The following is a 23342-nucleotide window of genomic DNA, read 5'->3' as shown; positions in this document are numbered from 1 at the left end:
GGCTGAGAGGCTTCCCGGCTTCCTGTACTTCAATAGCCATTCTGCGCGCTCGCGACTGAGCAGCGGTGCCGCCGTGCGGGTGGCGATCGGCAGGCTCCGCATCCTTGGCAGCCATGGCTCCCGTCGCCGCCGCGGCCAGTAAGTAGGAGCATGCCTGTGTAGGGGGGCACATGCGTGTCGGCGCGCGCGCGCACACACGCACACGCACACACGCACGCACACCACCCTGAGCCTTGGAAGGAGGAAGATCGACGAGGCGCTGCAGTCGCGAGGACTCTTCCTGGATTCGGCAGGGGCCCGCCGCCGCAGCTGCTGACTGCAGAGCCTGCTCGGATCCTGTGCACACGCGTCCCCCATCCGAGCCTCTGTAATGAAGACTGCCTCCCGAGGACTGCAGGGGAGGCAGAGCCAGCCCGGGCCCGGGACTGCGGGCCGCGCGGCTGATAGGCCCAGGGAGACACGACTTGGACACTGTCATCCCCACGCCTCGCTCTGAGCCGCCCGGTGCGGAGAGGGTCTGCCGCCGCCCCTCCGGCTTCCCGGGCGCCCGATCCCGGGTCACCCCCGGAGGCCTGGGCTTCCTCATTTGTTTGGGTCTTTTGTGCCGTGGCTCACAGTTGGCTAAGCACTCCTGCGCTGAATCGGGCCATTGTCTGCGCTCCCATTGCTTTCACGCTGCAAGTCTCGGCGCCCTCACCCCGCCCGCCCCCTCCCCGCCTCCTCCTGGCCGGGGAGCCTCCTAACGTGCCTTTCCCCCCAGGAATCTGGAAGCTATAAGCCGGGCGGATTGCAAATGAAGTGTAATGCATTGTGGGACGTGTGTAAAATCGGAGCCTTCGCTGTGGGGGGGTGTGGGGGCGTGGGGAGGGCCGGACCCGCCGCTGGCGGTGTAGACGCCGACGAGGAGGGGCTGGGAAAATGCGCGCAGAGTCCGCCCGGGTCGTGCCCGCCGTAGACGGATGAAGCCGCGCGCTGCGCCCCGGCGCTGAGGCCCCGAGGATCGGGGCAGCGGGTCGCCCTCCCCACCATGAAGAAGACCCGGAGCACAACCTTGCGGCGAGCCTGGCCTAGCTCGGATTTCTCGGACCGGGCCTCGGACCGCATGAGGTCCCGCAGCGAGAAGGACTACCGCCTGCACAAGCGCTTCCCCGCGGCCTTCGCGCCCCAGGCTTCGCGGGGCTACATGACATCAGGTTGGTAACCGCGTCCCTGCCCCCAGGCCGGGGCCACGGGGCGTGCTCCGAGCGCCGCGGCCGGGGTGCTTCCTCGGGAGGACGGGCAGTGATGGATGCGATAAGTTATGGGGAAAGCAGGAAAAAATATTAGCTCTCATCCACCATTTTGTACCTCCGCAAGATCCACAGCAGGCCCTCTCAATATGGGGTTGGAGAGCTATTAGTTAGGTGAAATCTGGGAGGGGGACGTGCCGGGCGTTTTGGCTGCACAGATAAATGACCGCCAGCTCGGGCGCCCAGCCTCCTTGAGCTTGTAGAAGAGCCTGCGCCCGCCGTTGCCCGCCGTATCGGGCTTGCTCGCTCCCGCATTGTGGCCAGTTATTATCCTAGTGGGTATTTAAACAGCCTTTCTTTTTCGAAAGGGAACAGGTTCCATGCACAGTTCTGGATGGTTTGAGTCAGGGAAGAGGTCTCAGGCTGGTCTGCTTGCACGCAGGGAACTGTGTTGCAGCCCACTGAATGCATTCGGTGGGGTAATGGTGTGTATGCGGATTGAATGCTCACATGATTTTGTGTGGATTTAACATATGTTGCTTTGAATCAGGTTATAAGGAAAGAATGGAGGCTGTGTCATGTATTTGCATGTCAGACAGGAAGGACAAACAAAACGGTAAATGGGAATGAAGGATTTCATCTTAAAACGCATAGAAGCATTTCTGAAGGCGCCAGTTAGTTCCCTTTGGAAATACAGCGGATGGCTTTGCTGTGTGACTTGGAAACCCAGGGATAAAATACTTGAAACGCTGAAGGAGGAAAATTCTGAAACTCTTCTCGTTGTTTTCTCCTTACTTACTGTTGACCACTTGTATGTAATGATGTGTAAGACACCAATTTTGGTTTGTTTGTTTTTCATTCTGAATGAATTCATTTTCTTCTAAACAAAATGTCCTGGGAAAACCGAGGTTATATTTGAAAACACATCTATACCAAATCACTCTAAATCCTGGGAAGATTGCTTTAAGCTTGCAGTTGGTACTCAAAGTCTAGCTCTACTATCTTTCTCCTAAAACAGCAAGTTTAAAAAAAAAAAAACTGGGGCCGGTATCTCATGCTTTAAAAATGTCTTGTGAGTGCATTTCCGTGAATATAAAACCTAAATAAAATAACCGTCTTTTTTACTGCAAAATCTGGTGACATAAGGATGTACTGTCTTGGCAATAAGGCTCCCTTGATTTTCCTGTCATGAAATGCCAGATTTGTAAAGGAAGTGACAACTACAGTTTATACTTCAGTAATTGAAGTCAGTCACTGCTGTGGTCGCTTTATTCTTCAGGCTGGTGGCAGTAAATTTTGAAATACACCTAAATCCAAGTGTAACCTCAAAACACGTATGTCCATAAACCCGTGTCTACACTGAGTGTTCAGATAATCTCAGGTTTCATATCCTTGGGGTTTGAATGTCTTCATTCCACACTGAAGAGTTTCGCCTCTTTTTTGCCCCTCTTCAGGAATCAGTACTGATACCAAGAGTGAGGCTGTAGGAGGGCAGGTGGCCATAATGTCTTCAACAAACCTGCAAGACTCTGTGATGATTTCAGGCACGTTCCCATGGAGCCTGTTTTCACCTATCTTGTCATAGCATCATTATGATCACATTTTTATTCTTTGCTAAAGAACTTCTCTGCTATTGCCAGTTTTTCAAGGCATTTTTGAGGGCTTGAGGAAGAAGCTTTTCATTTTCTTTGATTCTCTTATTTCTTGACTTGTAAATAGTAAGCTGGTCCTATGGGGATAGTGAAGGATCAGCTCTTTCAGGTTGGTGGTTGTCTGTGCAGGTTTCATGTTAGGTTACTACTGAGAAAAGAAAACCAGAAGGTGGGGGAAGAAGAGCTGTGTTATTCATTCAGCATTTTACGGAGTCTCCCCCCACCTCAAGCAAAGTGCCTTGCTAGATTCTCATGGGGCTGCAGGGTTGGGTATAATATGGTTTTGTCCAAGGATGGAAGCTGTTATTTATTCTTTATTTTAATTATTAGCCAATATGTATAATAAAAAGGGTTGGGGCTCATGGAAGGATAAAGTAAATATTAAGACAAACACCTACAATGAACACTGGGAGAGTAGGTGGAATCTTTCTCATACACATCTTTTTGGGGGAGATTGAGAGTAGCTTGTCAATTTCCTTTTCAAATATGGTTCCTTTCCAAATACCAGTGTTGATAGTAATAGATGGTATATTGAGACACTTTGACATCATTTGGGAGAAGTTGTCTTCCCCTTAACAAATGTAAGAAAGTCCACTTATATCAAGTTAGTGACTGGTTACAAACAGAGCCTTTGTCACATAAAATGGAATAGAAAATGAAGCAGCTTAGAAACACATGAAGCTTTTCATACTTCTTCTTTCTGTTTGTCCAGTCATTTTGCCATAATAGCTACTAGTATTTATCATACTTATTCTCAGTAAAAAGAGGTTTTTTGTTGGGTTCAAAGGACAAGATAAGCTTCTTCAGAGAAATACTAAATGACTTGAAATAACTTCAGTGGAGACTGTTTTTAGAAATCCCCTCCAACAAATATTCCTTAAAAATATGGTGAAAATCACTGTTTTTTTTTTTAACTTTAGGAAAGGAGAGGTCCTTGGAAATTTGAATAGCTGTCCTTTTGATCTGGCCTACTATCGCACAGTAGGTATTTCAAGTTTAACTCTGTTTACTTAAGCCAAAATTATAGGCATTCCATAATCGCTTTCTAATGAGACAGAACCTTTTCAAACAGTCTTTTTTCACTAGTAAGTAACTACCAGTTTGAAATGTGATTTATAGCAACAGGCTTGACATGTAGCCTTGGCTTTTTCACGTACCTTTGGGATAAACTACACTTAAGCTCAAGAGGTTAGAACAGACACATATCAAACTTAAGGAGATCCTACAAACGGACAGTTAGAGAATTCTGAAACTTTAAATTTTGAAGACCATGCCTTATATGACTATTTAAGCCCCTGATTCATGCTACCAAATCGAAAATAATCCTAAGAATTCACAGGCCTCCTGGCAACCAGCAAGTTCACAGGCCATGAGATGAGTTCATTGTTCATCTTGAATATTAATTTCCCAAAGGTAGTTTCTGAGCAGAAGGGGGGAAAATCTTGCCTTTTGTTCAAATCAAGATGAATAATAAAATGTGCATCCATGAGCTGAATAAGAAAAGGGGTTAGGCCAAATGCAGGTGGGATTATTCTCCCACAGTTTCTAAAACTAGAAATTATGATATTAATTAACTAGAGAGAAAAGAAAACTCCCCATGAAGAGGCACATAGCTGTATAATCCTTAGGGCTTTATATATGAAAATATGCTCACCTACCTTCATGAAATGATTTTCAAGGCACCAAACCTTTGTTAATGAAGGTGTTAGAACCTTCTCTGTCAGGACCTTGTGAACTGTGACCTCTTTATACAAGTGATGCTACTTCACTTTCCTCTCCCCAAGCCCTGGGGATGGCTGCTTCACATGGCATGCCACCAAGTTTGGGGACATTTCATTGATCAGGACTGCAAAGTGATTTGTTTTCCACTATAAAGGTCCTATAGAGCATGTGCATAAAAGGCGTCCCCTGTGAACGAGACACCCCCAAAGTACTTTTAGATGGACGTTTGTCATGTTAAGGAACAATAAGGCAGACAATTTTAAAGGATTTGAAAAGAAAGAAAACACAAGCCGCAAACTGACATCTTAAGAAAATATAAACCAGTTTTGTCTGCCGATCTCACTAATATAAATCAGCGGGGAGGAATGGCCAGGACGCCACCTTGATGAGTTATTAGTTTTCATTTTATAGAAACTAATTCTGGGGCCCAGTGGATTGTGGGGCCCAGTTCCTTACGTTCTGTTATTTTGAGAGTTTTCTGGGAGTGGAGGATGGGCACCTGAGGTTCTAATCTGGGCCTGCCCCAAACCAGCTGTGTCCCTGGCGGGTAACATGACCTCTCCCCATCTGGAACGGGCCCTCCTGGCCCGCATTTCCATTACAGAATTGGGCTCCGCAGCGCCTCTGTAATGGGCAAGCCCAGGATTTCTCAGCACTTACACAGAAATCGTTAGAAATAACCTTTGCCCTTTCTGCTTATTGGAGTCATGTGCTTCCGTATGTGGGGTGTGTGGGAATAGCGCTCATTTTGCAATGGAGTCTTATTTCCTGTCATCCCCAGATGTTACATTAAGTGGCTGCATTAGGGCTTGTCCTGGTGACCAAACTAATGGGGGTGAGGAGACAGGGATGAAGCCCTGGCAGGTTCCGATCACATGCAAGTTTTCATGAACAGCATCCTGTTGCCTCCTTATACCTCCTCGCAGAGATACATTTCCAGCCTCGCTGCTCCAACTGTGCTTTAATTTGAAACTACCTGTGTTGACTCCTTTCATCAGGCCTGTGGAAGTGAGGAATATTACACTTGGTGGTGAATGACTTTATTCTTTATTTCCCAGGAGAACGTGAATGTGCTTACAAAAGGTCACCTCTCTTGGTATTTCAACATCTTTTACACTCTTGTGAACGTTTTTATTTGAAAAAAGGAATATGAGTATCTTGTATAAAAACCTTAGCATTTTTACACCTCCAGAGCAATTGTGGCTTAAATTCTCTATAGCCCCAGAGAGTCAGGGCAGTTCAGACAACTGTATGTTCTTTGGTACAAGATTGCTTATGCTGAGTGCAGCTATAACCAAGGAGCAGAGTCTGGTTGGATCCTTGCCGGTGGGTTCAGTTGCCGACTTTTGCAAATAGGACAGGCTTTGTACATCAGTCATAGAAACTGCGTGATGCCTAGTCTATCAGGTTTAGAGTAGAGGTTCTTGTTGTTCGTAAGACTATAGACTATAGTCAATGCTAACTTAACCTTCACCACAGTAACATGGGAGAGAAATGGCATGGATAATTTTTTTTAAGTAGATAGTGAACTTTTCCTTAAGTAGTTAATCCCCAGACTATTTTTATTTGACATTGGAATGCACAACCAGTTGGCCAGAAAATCCCATTGATTTTCTACCACCTAAATATTTCTAAAATCTCCCCCTCCCTTTTCATCTCTGTTGTTGAAATCCTTCTGTTCTATTACAGTGTCTTCCAAACTGACCATGTCCTATTCTTGCTCTACGGGTCCCCAGAGGGGTTTTGTGTTTTATTTTTTTAATCCCTCCTAAAGCAAAACTGGTCATGTTACTTTCCAACTCTTTTCAATGTTTCTCATGCCTATGGGTGAAGTCTGAGACCAAGGCTCTTCATGGCGTGACCTCCCCTGCTTTTCCCACCCCTCCTTCCATCCCTCCCCCACCACCCTGCACTCCAGGCTCTGGAAACTCTTTGCCTTCTGCAATATCTTGTTGCCTTTTGTGATTTATGTGACACCTCTGAGAGTGTGCTCGCCATCTTTAAAAGTCTGATATTTAGCTAAAATATATAAGGCTCATCCAGTTTAGCCTTCCAGAACAAGCTCATACACCCCTTCTCTTCCTAGAGCGAATCACTCGTATGACGGTTGTTTTGTACTTGTGTTACAACAGCATGGTGACATTGTGTTGTACCTCGGGTTTACTAGCCAGTGAGTTCCTCAGTTACAGTATGTGTTTTATTCACACCTCTATTTTGCCAGCAACCACAGAGCTTGACACATATCAGGGACTCAGGAAATATTTATTGGATAAATGAATAAAACATGGCTTCTCTTAAAAACTTGGTTGAGGAAATGTCTTGAACTCCTAATGTGCGTCATCCTTTTGTAACAGAAGATTCTACTCTTCAAGGACTTCCTATTGTGGCTGGTAGGACCAGCTCTCAATGAGTTGACCATTAGAAAGCAGGAAATACTGGAATATAATCAAGAGTTAAGTGGGTTCTTCATGACATTCTTTTTTTTCTTAAATTCCACATATATGTGCTAGCATACGGTATTTGTCTTTCTCTTTCTGACTTACTTCACTCTGTATGACAGACTCTAGGTCTATCCACCTCATTACAAATAGCTCAATTTCGTAAGACAGGAATAAAGACACAGACCTACTAGAGAATGGACTTGAGGATATGGGGAGGGGGGAGGGTAAGCTGTGACAAAGCAAGAGAGAGGCATGGACATATATACACTACCAAATGTAGGGTAGATAGCTAGTGGGAAGCAGCCGCATAGCACATGGAGATCAGCTCGGTGCTTTGTGACCACCTAGAGGGGTGGGATAGGAAGGGTGGGAGGGAGGGAGACGTCTCGCAAGAAGGAAGAGATATGGGGACATATGTGTATGTATAACTGATTCACTTTGTTATAAAGCAGAAACTAACACACCATTGTAAAGCAATTATACTCCAATAAAGATGCTAAAAAAAAAAAGAGTTAAGTGGGGTTAGTTGATAGGGTTGGTGTAAGTGGAATAGGACTTCAGAGGAGAGATGTCAATAAAAAAGGCTGCCTGGAGGGAGGACTTACTTGCTTCTCGAAGGACTGGGTAGGATTTGAAGAGCAGAGAAGGCAGAGAACTGGGGGAAGGTTGTAGAAGCAGTATGAACCAAGACATTCAGCTGGCAAGGAAAACGTCAGTGTGAAATTTGCCATACTGTAAATTTGGGATGTAACTAGAAATAATGTGTAGCTAGATCAGGTGGGCTCTTGAAATGTAGGTGGAGTTTATCGGGGTCGGAATCAGATTTGTGAGTTTGGGAGAGAAATAATGAAAGGAGCATCTTAGGAAGAGGTATCTGGCTATGGCTTACAGGATAGATGGAAGAGATGCGAGTTGGGAGGCTAGGGGACCAGCTGGGAGGTGGTTGAGGGAACAGAGGTTATCAAGCAGTAGGGTGATGAGGGACCACCCAAGAGTAGTGTTTTGCAACACTGCTAGGCATTAGCACACCACCCTTAAGAATTTGTAAACCATGTCCATATACTATCTGTGCTATTATTTAGTTAATATTTTTCTTTAACTCTACCCACTTTATATTTAAATGCATGTAAAAGAAAAATTTTTAATTTTATATGAAATTATGAGTTTCATTTGACAATTATTTTTCTAACCCCCATTACAGTTCATATATTCCTATTTCAGTAAAAAATGATTCAACCAGGTACCACCTGAAATGCCCTCACATACCTGAGTGGTACTCATGCCTCATAGTGAAAACCCGTATCCAAGGAAGGAGGGATGGGCATGAAGGGCAAAGGGAGCATCTGTGAGGACCAAGGGCCTGGCTGTTCCTTTAAGTGACTGGATTGAAGAGAGGAGAGAAAATCAAAGGTGAATCAGAGATTTTTGTTGGAAGAATGCAATAAGTGACCAGGAGGCTGGGGGAAATGGAGCAGAAGATGAGTTCTATGTTGGACGTAATGGTTTGGTTGTCCAAGCAGAGAGGTAGGCACTCACGTGACCGGTAGAGGCTCCAGGTATAGTTTGGGGGTCAACCACTTAGCAGTGTTAGTGAGAACACGGGAATAGTTTAGCTTTTGTACTTTATGTTCCTCTTCTTAGAGGGGAACAGGTGACTTGCTTATTTTTATTTCCAGCAGATGGAGGGTCAGTTGGATTCCATTAACATTGAGTCCTACTTAGGTTTCTGAAAACCTGGAGACTCAAGGTTAGGATTGCTTGGAGATCATCTGCTCTCTTTTCCTAAAAGTGAAGAGCTTTTTAATGCTTGGATGTTTTTGATTAGTGTTTGCATTTATTCAGAAGCTATTGTAGTGTTGATAAAAGGGATGTGCTTTTGGTATCTCTAGTTCTGGTTTGAAAAGGGTTCAGAGCTATGCAAGCAGCAGCACAAAAGACTAGACCAGCTATGTAAATAACGTATATTTCAAACATCTGTCATATACCAACCTAGTTGAAAATCTATGGCTTAGGTAACGCATATACACAGTTAAAATCTCCATTTATCTTCCTACTTAAATCCATGATGGCCCCTCCAGGCCAAGTTTTCTCTTTTTGAAGATAAAAGAGAAATATCTGGCAGGTGCCTGTGGGCGTTAGAGGTAGCAGGGCTTAAGCCTGGCCGCCTCCTTCTGATGGCCACAGTTTCAGAGGGAGGACCCTTCTAGCTTTGTAATTAACACCCTCACCTCACCCCTACTGCAAGTTCCTGTCTAGTTGATTCCCCGAAGAGAGCTCACAGACCAATTCATTGCTTTCGGCACATCCAGCTTTTGCTTTGAAGTCATTTATTTCGTTATTAGGTGAAATGAAGGCTGCCGCGGCAATTGACGTTCTGTGGATACTTGTCATTTTTTTTGGCTGTCCAGCATCTGAACCCCCTTCCCCTGTCTGTATCTCCCCACTGTTGTGGGTTGAACCTGTGCCCCCGTAAACCCCTGGTAACCCTGAATATGACCTTATTTGGAAATAGGGACTTTGTAGATGGAATTAATACGTGGTCGTACTAGAGTCGGGTGGGTCCTGAATCCAGTGTGACTGATGCCCTTATGAGAAGAAGAAAAGAGACGCAGACACAGGGGGGACATCCATGTGAGGATGGGGGTAGAGATTTGAGTGATGGGTCTACAAGCCAAGGCAGTACAGGGATTGTTGGCAACTGCTAGAAGCCAGTGGAAAGGCATGGAAGGGATTCTCCCCCAGAACCTCCAGATGGAAACAATCCTGCTTCTGACTCTTGGCCTCCAGAGCTGTGAGAGCATAAATTTCTCTTGTTTTAAGCCACCCAGTTTGTGGTACTTTGTTTCAGCGTCTTAGGAGACCAATACACTCACCTTACGGACCTTGCGGGGAGGCAGAACCTCATTTCTCTATGTGGACACCGAACTTGGCCATGGAATTGCTGTCCTGGCCCGCCTGGCTCAAGATCATGGTTTCACCAATTACACACTCCTTTCCAGACTCTGCATCTGGTGCTTGTGGGGCAGGGTAGGGGGGCTCTGGGGCACGTTCCCTGGCTGGCAGTTGTGTGGCAGCAAGATGGCATTCTGCAGGCAGTGTCTCGTGTGTGGCAGTGGAGGTGGATGCCAGCTGCAGGGTTTGTGCTTGGCGTGACTACCGAGTTCCAAGCCCAGATCTCCAGGCCTCCCCGCAATCCTGAGTTACTCAATACTTTTCAGTAAATTCCTTTTTGGAGAGGCCGTGTAGCAGAGTGATTTAGAGCAGACATGTAGTCCAGATGGCTTCATAATCCAGCCTTTCCAGTACTGAAAGGGTAAATTTGGATAAATTACCTATTTATTCAGGGCCTCAGTTTCCTTACCTGCAAAATGGGAATAATAATTGTATGTATCTATGAGGTTTGGGGTGAATTATGTGAATTAATATACGTAAAGCACTGCATTGGTTTCCATGCATAAGAATGGAAGAACCCCAAAGGAAGCAAATAGACTCTCAACAGGATCTCAAAGTTGTCACTTCAAAGTATGCTGTCAAGAATAAATTGCATATGAGCTACACAAAGAAATATAGTTGAGTTTTACTTTGCAACCACGTTGGCTTCGTTTTGTAAAAGCTTCCGGGGTCCTTGTTTCCATCTCTCCAATAACACCCAGTTTCCCTCTTCCTTGCATCTAGCTACTTAGTGTTTAAAACTCAGTTCCAGGGAATTCCCTGGCGGTCCAGTGGTTAGGACTCTGCCCTCTCACTGCCGAGGGCCGGGGTTCAATCCCTGGTCGGAGAGCTAAGATCCCGCAAGCCGTGCAGCATGGCCAAAAAGAAAATATAATCACTCAGCTCCGGTCTTAGCTCTCGAGGAAGCCTCTTTGGCCTGGTGGACTGTTGATTGAGCTGCCCCTTCCCGGTGCTCCCGTAGCACCCTTGTCTGCCTCTGACATCATTTACGCATCTGTCCTCATCTTCTTGTCGGATCTTCCCTCTAGACTGTGAAGCTCTTTGTGAACTTGGCTCTAGTCTCACTTGGTTTTGTTCCAGCAAGTGCTAGGAATGTAGTAGGCATACAGTAGGAATTTAAGTGTACAACTCTGGGGACCCATTGTCTTGCGAACATTTTTGATAGTTTCAGTGAAATCTCTGACCTCTTTGTTTCGCTTCCTTCTTTAACCGCATTCACATTCGTAGTTAGTCCCCTGGGGACTGATGATAAGCGGCCTCCAGGGTCCTTGTGTCCTATCAGGGAGCCTGATCCATTCACACTGGGCCAAAGGAGTGAACGCTGGGGCGTTTTAGATATCCACTGGGTTGTACATATACAAGCTTCTGTCTTGGGATTCTAAAAATTCCAGCATGGATGTTCCATGAAAAAACAATATAGCTTTTTGGAATCCACCGAACTTCTAAGATAAAACATCACTTTAGATTAGATGCTGGAGCTTGTCATGATAGGGGGGCTTCCTGTGAACCTAAAGAACTCATTTGAATTTTCATTTTTATTGGTTTTAAAATAATTGAAAGGAGTATTTGGACCATCTTTCCCCCCCACACTTGCTACGTGGTTATTTATAATGAAGGCAATGGACAGCTGTTGATTATCTTAAAAAAAATAAAAAGTTTTGAAAAGTCCACTTAGCTAAGGACTTGAACATGCCCGGAAGAGCCAAACAATGAAGATGGTTGTAGTGTCAGGTGGACTTTTCCACATTTGTAATAGTGGCTTCTTAGGTTCGTAAAGTGCCTTTATGTAGTGGCAGAGCTTTTTGATTTAGGGCTTTGAAGTCAGACAGGACATCGGGGTCCCGCCACCCCCCTGCTGCCTGTGTAATCTTGGCACTGTAACCTCTGTTTCTCATCTATAAAATGAGGATACAGTAGTATCTAATTTATCGTTGCTATGTGGATTAAATGAGCAAATGCATGTAAAATAATTAGCAGAGTGCCTGACGCATAGTAAGAACTTAGTACATTTTTGCTACTGTATTATTATTTCTTGGGGGACACAACTCTAAGAGAGTGATCCACTCCTAAATATTTCACACCTGAGGCTGTAGAAGAAGGGAGATGACAGGCGACTTGTCCAGGGTCGGGTAGAGTTAAAAAAATCGGAGTTCAATCTGATTCTTATACTTTGGTCCTCATTTAATCACAGATCAAATATTCCATTACCTATTGATTTGGGTATGTGGTCTTCTAAGAAATCCACAGAATTATTCACTTACCTAAGGGGACTCACTTGTCCTGGAGTTTCCATCTTAGGAAGCATGGTGGAGAGTCATTGTATATTCAGTATTCCTGTGAGTTAGAAATCTAAGAGAACTTGGCTTCACCTAAAATCAGGGAAATGGTGCCCCGTCTAATCAGAGCTATTGACTTGGACTTTTCCAAATAAGGTAAAGAGAAAAAGCCTCTTCCAAGGTTATGGTTGAGCTGTGTGTTTGTATGCGTTTGCGTTTGCAATAAAACGAGTATCGCAGAAACGCAACGTGAGGAGGGAAAGCTGCCCTTTCAAGGGCAGCCCCGTGCCTTCTCTCCTCCAAATCAAGTGCATGTTCCTCCCTTGGTGAGCTTTAAATAGTAGTGATGGTCCGCTGGAATCTCAGGTCAGCACGTCCCCCTGGGTTGCGGAAAGGGAGTGCCACACTTTGGGATCCGCTTTTCACGTGTTAAGATTTCAGCAGCTTTCCTTCTAGCAGATGGTTTGGCAGCAGGACTCGGGGCTCTGGGATGACAGCCTGAGCTGGGGGAGGAGAGAGGGTTTTCCCTCCTCCGAAGCTTTCAGAGCTGCCAGCACCTCCGCTTCACTTCACTGTAGAGACAGACACGCCGACCCTGGCCAGCCGGGATTTGGGAATCCAAAGCTTCCTGTCTTCAACACGTTGCCCCTCCCCAGTTCTCCCTGCCTGCAAGTCCAGTGAAAATAGCTCAAGAAGAACCTCAAGTATTGATATATGAAGCAGCTTGCCTTACAGGGTTGCGGCCGACTAATTGAACTTCAAAAGCCTCCTCTAATTCTAGAGCCGCAGTATGACAAGAGCCTTGGCTTTTGCTGGTGGAAGCATGGTTTGGGGAGGTGGCAGATCTTGCTTTCCCGTATGTTGTACCCTGCTTGGTGTGGGTGGTTTCAACATGTGGAGAATTTCAAAGAACATTTGTTCAGGATGCCAAAGGCAGAGTACGTGATGGTGTACCATCCTGAGCGGAAGGGCCAGAAGTGGAGGTATGCACTGTCAGGTGCCACCGGAGGTGGGAAAGCTCCTTCTCTCCAGTGAAGCTGTGCAGAGCGTCATTGGGCTGGGGCTGTGCTGAGGGCCTAGGAGAGCTGTGGTTAATCCTTACACAGTGCTGTGTAGACAGGCCCTGGAAGGTTTCTGTTGAGCCTGGCGGTGGGAAGCCGGAGGTCAAAGGTCCTGGGCCATGAGCACAGCCTTCCTCTGTTGGTCTGAGGACATGCTTCCTATCAAGATAACAGAGTTCCTGTGTGCTCCTGAAATGTAGACATGAAGAGGGAGCCTTTTTACCCCCAATTCACTTCCCCCACAAGGAAGGGAACCAGTGTCTACTGAGCATGTACTTGGTACCAGCCAGCGCATGAGAATGACCTCATGTAGTCTCAGAACAACCCTGGGAGGCAGCCACTAATGAATATCTGAAACATCACAGAAGACGACACTGGGATTTTATACATGTGTACACGCTCACACGCTCACACACTTTAAATCTTGTATGTACTCGACTCTTAGTCTACATGCCACCTGTTAGTAAAATTACCTTCTTATTTTTATGTAAACGTTAAATATTTTCTTTCACTACCCCGGTGGTTCATCTTGCACTTGCCCTAAGGAGCTCGCTTGAGAGGCCTGGCTTGTACCGAGAGGAAAGATTTCAGAGTTCCCTGCCTATTCTAATGAGTCTCACCTCAAATATTTGTGTATGTTATCGGCAAAGAATCTACTCTGCCAGCTGATGTTCTGAGAGTTACCTTGCTTTGCCTAAAGAACCGTAGAGTCTCCTAAAACCTGACAGGGCGTTGGGGGGCATGGGAGGCTATTGCTGGAATAGTTCTGTGCTGCTGTTTCTTACCCTTCCTCTTCTCATCACGCTGGAGGGGGTGTCTCATCCATCCGCTGTGAGTTCCTCGCTGTCTTAATTGGCCCGGTGTTATCGGGAAGTGTATGTCCTGCAGTGAACACCCCTGATTCTTGGAGCAGATGAAATCGTTGGGCTTGCACAATTCCTAGGCACAAAAGGCACCGGACAAGAACACTGAAACTTCAAATGGAAAGAAGTCCCCCCACGTAAACATAATTTCATTCATTCGTAAACCATTTTCTTCTGCTGACGCATTCTCTTCTGTACTTTTTCTGTTAGGAAAAACTGAAGAAACATGAGATTTCGTGCCGTCTAACTTTTGCCATCTGTTGTAAGAGTTTACACTGAGCAGTCATTCTGAGCATTGCAATAGGCCAGGGTCCAAATAATGGAATAATTTCACAGTACCCAGCACAACAATTTAAAATAATGCTATCAGGGGTCAAAAAAGGAGGAGTTATATGGGTCTGAATGGTATAAGATAGGAGTAAGTCCAAGGTAGTCAAGACAATAATAAACTAGGAATTTTGGTGGCTATGACTCAAAAAAAGTATCAATGGTTAAAATTGAGTAAATGAACTATATTTCTGATAAGAGTCAGTTAACTGGTTTAGGACACATCAGATGTGTTTTATAAAATCTTCGATTTGGGGGAAAAGAAAAAAATCTGTCCTTGTGATTTCCCCATAGGAGGGTCACTGAGAAAGTCTCTTACAGTTTCTCCTAGTTTTCCAGTGGTCAAGGAGGGTGAGTTCAGTAACCCATGGCAACGGAATGAATGTGGATAATATGAATGCATAATCTCCATTTGTACTTCTGCTAGTAGGAGGACTTGCAGGATTTAGCACCTGCATAATCCTTGGAGTATGTAATACTTAAAGTAATACAAATACAGGAGCAAACTCCCATTCTTTAAAATATTTAAGAACAGTCCCAAAGCTTTATGATATACTGTGTATTTTCAATGAAACAAAAATTGCTGTTAGACACTACGTAATAGTTAAAAATTATATCTCTTCTTAACCCACCCCCCCGTTTTATGGCTAGTTAACTAGCGAACGCTTAAAATTCTCTATATACTAGACTTTAAAATACCAAACAAATATAACACAAAGTTGTCAGCTCTTAAATTAAAAAATGTAATTTATGGTTTCTCTGTATTTTTAACTTTAGAATCAAGGCACCAAAATAAACCCACAGAACGAAAAAGGTCAAATTTACTTGTATTCAATTTCTTAGGATTAGAATTTCTTAATATTTGCGTAACGATTGTTTTAACTTCTTGTTGCCAAGAGGGCGGTCTGGGAGAGATTTGATTAGTAAACCGCTTCCTTAAAGAAAAGGGTTTTAACACTATGCAGTAAATTAAATGTATGGAAATTACATTCATCTGAGCTAGAACTTTCACAAATTCACTGTGCTCTGCTGCTGGGGGGAGATGACCCCTCAGGTACAAGAATACTTAACTTTATAGGCTCATTCTTAGTCATTTTTTTTTTTTTTTTTTTTCGGTACGCGGGCCTCTCACTGTCGTGGCCTCTCCCGTCGCGGAGCACAGGCTCCGGACGCGCAGGCTCAGCGGCCATGGCTCACGGGCCCAGCCGCTCTGCGGCATGTGGGATCTTCCCGGACCGGGGCACGAACCCGCGTCCCCTGCATCGGCAGTCGGACTCTCAACCACTGCGCCACTATGGAAGCCCGGCATTTAGTTTTAAAGTTAATTTAATTTGATTGAGTGTGTTTTCAGGACTAGTGTTCTTTAATCTGAGTGCAGAAGTGGAAAAACCAGATATTCGGATTTTTCTAGGCTTGGCACTTTGCCAAGCAGAAGGATCAAGCCGGATAAGGACGTTGATCCTTTTCTCCCTTTGGGTGAAGCTGGAGCCAACGTGTCATTTGGAGGTGTGGTCTTGATGGTGTTCAGGAAGGTGATCCGTGGATGCTGCTTTATCTTCTGGACAGTTGTCTGATGACGGTATTTTAAATACTCAAAAGGTGAACTCAAATTAGGCAGAAATACGATAGGCAAAGATATGAATCTTGTTCTCAAGCTAAGTTGTCCAAAACTCACTTTTAAAGTTGTTTCAAGAATAACTGAAATCTGAGTATGGTATCCCTAGGGATTTTTTTCTTAAGAACCGTTGGTGTTCTTTTCTAGCTCTAGTCAAGAAAAATTGATCATCTGATTAGGCCTTTGTCAGATGGAACTTGCCATGTATGTAATGTTCCACACTAGACAATGTAATAAACATAACTAGGACTAGAATTGCACTAATTTGGAATAATTAGGAGAAAAACTTGTCTAAATAAGTGAAAGACCTAAATTTTATAGAATGTTTAATGAAATGGGGTCATTACTTTCATGTCCTTAGGCTATCTAACGAATGGATAAATTATTTATAATTAGCATATCAATTGTTGCCATATAAGAGATTGCTTCTTTAGTACTTGAAAGCAGGTTATTTTTCCCTTCTTCAGAAATTATATGGTCCCTTGAAACCTTATTTATGCCACTTATCTGTACAAACTAAGGGTGACCTTCAGCCTAACTCTATTCCATAATCCCCAAATTCCAAATTTGTAGATTTCAAATTAAAATGAAATTTTGTCTTATGGGAGGATAATTCTGCATCCTTAAAGACATCTTTGGTCTTTTGCTTTCTTTTTAAAAAGAAATATTTCTTTTTTTTTAAAACATCTTTATTAGAGTATAATTGCTTTACAATGGTGTGTTAGTTTCTGCTGTATAACAAAGTGAATCAGCTATACATAAACATATATCCCCATATCTCCTCCCTTTTATGTCTCCCTCACAGAAGTTCTAAAAATTCATAAATAATACATCATAATACATACATATGACATAAATAGATGTTCAAGATTAATTATTCAAGATAAATTTTAAAACATAAAATTAAAAAAATGATATCCAGGGCTCCCCTGGTGGCGCAGTGGTTGAGAGTCTGCCTGCCGATGCAGGGGACACGGGTTCGTGCCCCGGTCCAGGAAGATCCCACATGCCGCGGAGCGGCTGGGCCCGTGAGCCATGGCCGCTGGGCTTGCGTGTCCGGAGCCTGTGCTCCGCAACGGGAGAGGCCACGACAGTGAGAGGCCCGCGTACCACAAAAAAAAAAAAAATGATATCCAAATAAAAATAAATAATGAAAGTTAAAAATAAGTAAAACATTCAAAATGATAAGTAAATATCCCAGAAGAAATAAATAATAAACGTATTGTTTTCCCTAAAGAATACTTTAGAATTCATGATGATAATATCCTTCATTTATTGAGGGCCTCTTAGATGCAATTATATTCTTCCATTTAATACGACGACCCATCCTATGAGGTTGGTACTATTATTATATCAATTTACTGATGAACAATCTGGGGTTGAACATTTCACAGCTGATAAGCATACAAGCTAAGTTTCAAATCCAGATCTAAGTTTTCCCAGTAAAAACCTTTAGTATGTTATCCTCCACCTTACAGTTAGAATAAAGCAGATGATGTTTTTAACCAGATCCGTAAGAGAATTAGGAGATGGAAATGGGGCAGTGAGTAAAATACCAGCGTGCTATGAACAGAAGGGGGAAGAGTGGTATTAGTGCAAAAATGGCGGCGTGGCATGCGGGTCTGAACGGTACCTCGTGAGGAGTGTTCTTCATTTGACCTTGATCTTTTTATTTTTCTGACCAGTTATCGATTCTTTGCACACTGGACTTTTCAGTTTTTCTGAATGTAGAGTCGACATCAGGTACTGACTCCGGGCCCAGGTTTGGGAGAAGGCTGCCCGGCTCTGGATACAGGCTCTGCACGTAGCCAGCTGTGCGGCCTGGCCTCTCGGTGTCCCATATGTAACATGGGGTCGTAATAGCACCTACTCATTGAATTGTTCTGAGGATTAAATGCCTTAATACATGTAAGACCTTGAGAGCAGCACCTGGCATGTAATTTGTGCTCAGTAGTAGTTAATAGTTATTAATAATAAATATATGGGCTGCGTATAGCAATAAGGAGCTTTGGGTCTCTAAAAAGGGGTCATTTATTTCTTAGAACTATACCCTTTTTCTTAGAGGTAGGAAAGGCTTCACTGCCAGTTACTAGAATCCCGCTGACCCATGGGGAGCAGTGTAACACAGTGGGTCTAGAATAGATTGGCTTTGCAGGATAGATGTGGTGCTTTTTCCAGTACATGTGTTACTGATCTGGAAGCAGCAACTAGGGCTTAATAGTCATGAGGTTGCCAGCTGGCATTTTTGACAAGAGGCAGGAGGGCGCGTGTGCACTGGTGGCACATCCTAATTTATTGCCTTGTTTTGCCCTTTCTGGGACTTACCCAGGACGGTGAGGGGCTGCCATCAGTCTGTTCTCTCGGCTCCCTTTGGAGAGACCCTCCCTCCGCTCTGCAGGTAAGTGAGCAGACCCCCCGGCAGGCCACGGGCTTCCCTCCACGTCGCTTAGAATCTCACTGGCCTCTGTGCCCCTCCCTGCTGTTGATGACGGTCTGGCAGAGGCTGTGATGGGGCCGGCGTGGTGGTCACGGTCCTGCACAGAGAAGACGCAGTTGCAGGTGTGCTCCCAGTTGGCTAGAGGCCCTAAGGAGCCGCGGTGCATTATTTCAGTGCTTCTGTCCTGCATTGTTTGCTGACGAGCTCTGTGGCTGCTTCTTTCTCATAGATTCGTTTTCAGTTCAGGACATCTGTCTTAAGTGCATTTGTTTCTTTTACCTCGGTTAGGAAGGAGAGCAGCTCTGACCATGGGACACTTTTGTGTCTGGTGTTACCTCCTGTCCAGCACTGCATCTTCCCAGAGGTGGCCACTAAACGCTCATAGCCCCAGTTGCTGCTTTTATGTGCGGAAGAGAAGCTTCTTGGGGTGGAAAACAGCAGTAATAAAACACATTCGCATAAGGTTACTTCAGTGCCTAAAGGAGTTTGTATTTTGCCCTCTTAAGATCCTTGAGAAATTTGTATTTCAGGTGGAGAATGTTGTGGGGAGGAAAGCCTTGTGTTCAGAGACTTAGTAGAGATTTCAGTTATTAATGGGTGATCGGGAAGGAGGTCTAGATTAAATGTGTAATTTTGCTCAGCACAGACTTTACTCGTGTGTCCTGTCAGTGTGGATGTGGACCACTAACACCGTGATGACCTGTCACCAGCATCCAGCGCCCTGGGGCTCTTTGGTTCTATTCTCAAAGTTTCTGAGACAAGAGGGAATTAAAAACTTGGCTTCATTTTGGAAATGGTCCTGAAAAGAACCCCATCCACTACTTTTGGTGATAGGAATTAGGAGGCAATGAAGATGTCTGAGAAAGCCATAGTTCTTATCCAGAGAAAAACAAGCTTAGGATAAAGTGTAAAATACAAAATTTGGTGATGGTTTGGATCTGTGATTAACTTAAGGCCAGAAAAAATAACTCCTGGAACCATCTCGAGAGTGTACTCAGATGAATATATTTTAATTGCTGTCTTCAGTTTCATACACACCATCTTTGAAGACATAAAGAAGTAACTTAACGTTTTTAGTTACTGGAAAAATTACATGGAGTATAGTCATATTCAAAACTGTAGTAGAGATTTGCTGAAGTCTTCGGACCTATTCATTACTAACGATGAGTTTCTTTTGTACAGTATACAGGGTGAGACCAAAAGACTATAGCACTGTACCCTGTATATCAAGTAACTAGCTATAATTAAATTCAATACTTTGTGCTATTTTTTGATTCTGTGGTGACATTTGCCTTCCCTCGAAAAACCCAGTACATATTTAGATACAAATGTTTTAGGAATTCAAGGAAGAGAATGGCGCTTGGTCTGGTGGGTTTAGAAGAAGTACGTATTCTCTCCTTATACAACATTAAGTGCAAATATGTTGGGTCATTACCTATCTGAGCGTAACTTTGAGGTGGAATTTCTATCAATAACCGATTGTTGCATATATTTCAAGTATACTGAGACTGAGAAAGTGATAGAATCTCCGGTCATAGTCACACCTGGTTCTTCTGAATCTTTTGGAAACATTAAAACCAAATGAACAGGGACTTCCCTGGTGGTGCAGTGGTTGAGAGTCCGCCTGCCGATGCGGGGCACACGGGTTCGTATCCCGGTCCGGGAAGATCCCACATGCCGCGGAGCGGCTGGACCCGTGAGCCATGGCCGCTGAGCCTGCGCGTCCGGAGCCTGTGCTCCGCAACGGGAGAGGCCACAACAGTGAGAGGCCTGCGTACCGCAAAAAAAAAAAAACAAAAAAAAAAAACCCCAAAACACAAATGAACAAAGAGACTCTTTCTAAGGATTCATAACTCTCACTTCACCCGCCTCATGTACTCCAAAGAAGGCCATTTAGCAGCACTGGATGGTGGAGGGCCGCGGCATTGATGAGCTTGTAGTGAAATGCATTTCTGAGATAACAACACCTGTCTTGTTTGCATTATGGCCACTGATTATTTTTGTACATCTATTACAATTAATTATCCTAACTATATAACTTTTGTTTTTAAGAAGGAAATTGGTTTTCAGTATTCGTTTTTAAAGTTTAATAGAATAACAGAAGCTATATTTCTTTCCTTTTTCTTTTTTTGGAGGAAGAAGCTATATTCTTTTATGCCATCCATCAGTATTTCTGAAAACCTGGTTCAAATATTGACCCAGATCTACAATGTTTTCTTTCTTGCTTGCATGATAATCCAGGAAACATGTGTGGCTTCTATGGGTGTCTTTAAATCAGAGCGCCTGAGCTAAAGCCACAATAGAATTTTCTATTGGCGGATAATGAAAGTGTCTTTATTAGGATCAAAATAGCCTTTAAAACATTCAATCTAGAAACTAGAGTTTGTTGTTGAAGTGACTGTATTAAAACCATACCCTAGCTTGTTGAGTAAGTTTTTCTTTTAATTTCCTAAAAGATCTTCATTTATCATCTACTACAATAGATTCCTTAGGAAGCTACCTTATTCCTGGTACTCTTCTCTTGATTTATTCAATGACCTAGTGTCTATATACAAGCAATATTTTAGGTGCCAGGAGTCTAAGGATGGTAAAAGACACAGGCTCCTGTTCTCATAGCGTCCGCAGAGTGCTGGGAAAGAAAGGAACTGAAAGAAATTCACTATTCCTTGGAAGGTAGTGTCCAAGGTAAGGAGAAGCAGGAACTGAGTCTGAACAGTCAGACAAATCAGAAGGGCATTGTACTATACAATTTATCACCCAAACTGGAATGCTTGGGCCAGGGAAAGGGGCGCTATTAATAAATACACCAGAATAGCAGGCAGAAGCTGCCACTCTCCCATGAGACACATGGTTACCCTACTTATAGAGTTAAGGAATTTGCATGTTATTCAAGAGGCAGTCAACAAAGAGCCACGGAAGGCTTTTAATCTAGAAAGTGATGTAGTAAAACTTTGATTTGTGGAAGGCCAAAGGGGAGGCGTGGAGACCAAGTAAGGGCTGTTCCAGGGACCCAGGCCTGAGAAGGTGACCCCTGGGAGCTTATGATGACAGCAGAGAGGCAGAGTGGTGGCCAGACCTAAGATGTACTCTGGAGACCCAACCGACAGATCTTGGTGATGGATCGGATGCGGCAGCTGAGCAGGAAGGGGGGCGTCGAGGGTGGCCCCCAGGTTTCTGGGGAAGAGGATGACGTCATTTGCTCAGACGGCAGTGGTGAGAAGCAGGTTTGGGGGAGGGGCGTTGGTGATTTCCATTTGGATGTGTTGTGTTTGAGGCACTTTTATGCAGATGGACAAGTAGAGATGTTTGATAGACATTTTTTCTCTTATGCATTAACCTGAAAATCAGCCTGCATAACATACTAATATTGTTACGCGTGGTTTTGATTCCCCATCAAGACCTTGAGCCCATAGATTTGCCTTGTTTTATTCAAGGAATCATGTCCATCTGCAATAATCTATTCCCCATTTTGAGCCTTGGGAGAAGTAGTATGGCTGGTCCTCTTGAAGCAACTTAAAGTTGACTATGCAAAGAGGATCCCAGCTTCCTACAGCAGCGGTGTTCCTCAATTGCCTGTCAGAACTGTGGAAGATGTGGGTGTTTCTGCAGCTTTAGACTTAAAGAAACGTCCCACATGAGAGCTCCTCATTTGAACAATGTGTATAGCCTTTTGCAGAATGCTACTTCAAAAATACCTAGTATTTACAAAGCACGTATTCTAAACAGCTTGACTGTATTTTTCCATATATCCTTAGAACATACATGTGAGTTTGGCAAGAGGCAGATATACACTCTAAGTGGCAATGAAAAATATAAATATGACAATGCTTTCTGAATGTTTTCTTGGTTAATGTTTATATTATCCTAATATGTACATTTTTAATGGGCGTCAATATAAAGGTTTCTCCTTAAGCTCATGGAAGATTTCAGAAGCAGAATATCTGTTCTGCATGCAACATGTATTTAAATTTATGGACAGAACTATCATACCTTTCCCCAATGTCTTTTTTTTTTTTTAATTTTATTTATTTTTGGCTGTTTGGGGTCTTTGTTGCCACACTCGGGCTTTCTCTAGTTGTGGCGAGTGGGGGCTACTCTTCGTTGTGGTGCGCGGGCTTCTCATTGCGGTGGCTTCTCTTGTTGTGGAGCACGGGCTCTAGGCACGCGGGCTTCAGTAGTTGTGGCTTCCGGGCTCTAGAGCGCAGGCTCAGTAGTTGTGGCGCCTGGGCTTAGTTGCTCCGCGGCATGTGGGATCTACCAAATTTTACATTTGGTATAAATACCAAATGTAAAACAGATAGCTAGGGGGAAGCAGCCGCATAGCACAGGGAGATCAGCTCGGTGCTTTGTGTCCACCTAGAGCGGTGGGATAGGGAGGGTGGGAGGGAGACGCAAGAGGGAAGAAATATGGGAACATATGTATATGTATAACTGATTCACTTTGTTATAAAGCAGAAACTAACACACCATTGTAAAGCAATTATACTCCAATAAAGATGTTAAAAATAATAATAATAAATATGATATTTAACTGAACAATCACTGCCCCTCCTTCCTGAATGCCTGCCCCATCCCCATTCTCTTTTTTTTTTTTTTTTTTTCGGTACGCGGGCCTCTCACTGTTGTGGCCTCTCCCGTTGTGGAACACAGGCTCCGGACGCGCAGGCTCAGCGGCCATGGCTCACGGGTCCAGCCACTCCGTGGCATGTGGGATCCTCCCGGACCGGGGCACAAACCCGTGTCCCCTGCATCGGCAGGCGGACTCTC

General features: G+C 44.2%; 1 protein-coding gene across 1 annotated transcript in view; it reads left to right on the top strand.

Moving 5' to 3' along the window:
- Positions 1-983: 983 nt before the first annotated feature.
- Positions 984-23342, top strand: part of STOX2 (storkhead box 2) — a 106033-nt gene continuing 83674 nt past the window's right edge. The window contains exon 1 of the mRNA XM_060136484.1: positions 984-1193. Within this exon, the coding sequence (XP_059992467.1) occupies positions 1028-1193 (166 nt within the window). The 5' untranslated portion in view covers positions 984-1027. The remainder of the gene's footprint in view (positions 1194-23342) is intronic.

The sequence above is a fragment of the Lagenorhynchus albirostris genome, chromosome 21 (assembly GCF_949774975.1).
Source record: "Lagenorhynchus albirostris chromosome 21, mLagAlb1.1, whole genome shotgun sequence".
Classification (NCBI taxonomy): domain Eukaryota; kingdom Metazoa; phylum Chordata; class Mammalia; order Artiodactyla; family Delphinidae; genus Lagenorhynchus; species Lagenorhynchus albirostris.
Note: the sequence above shows the minus strand (reverse complement) of the source record. Positions and strands in the feature narration are given on the sequence as shown.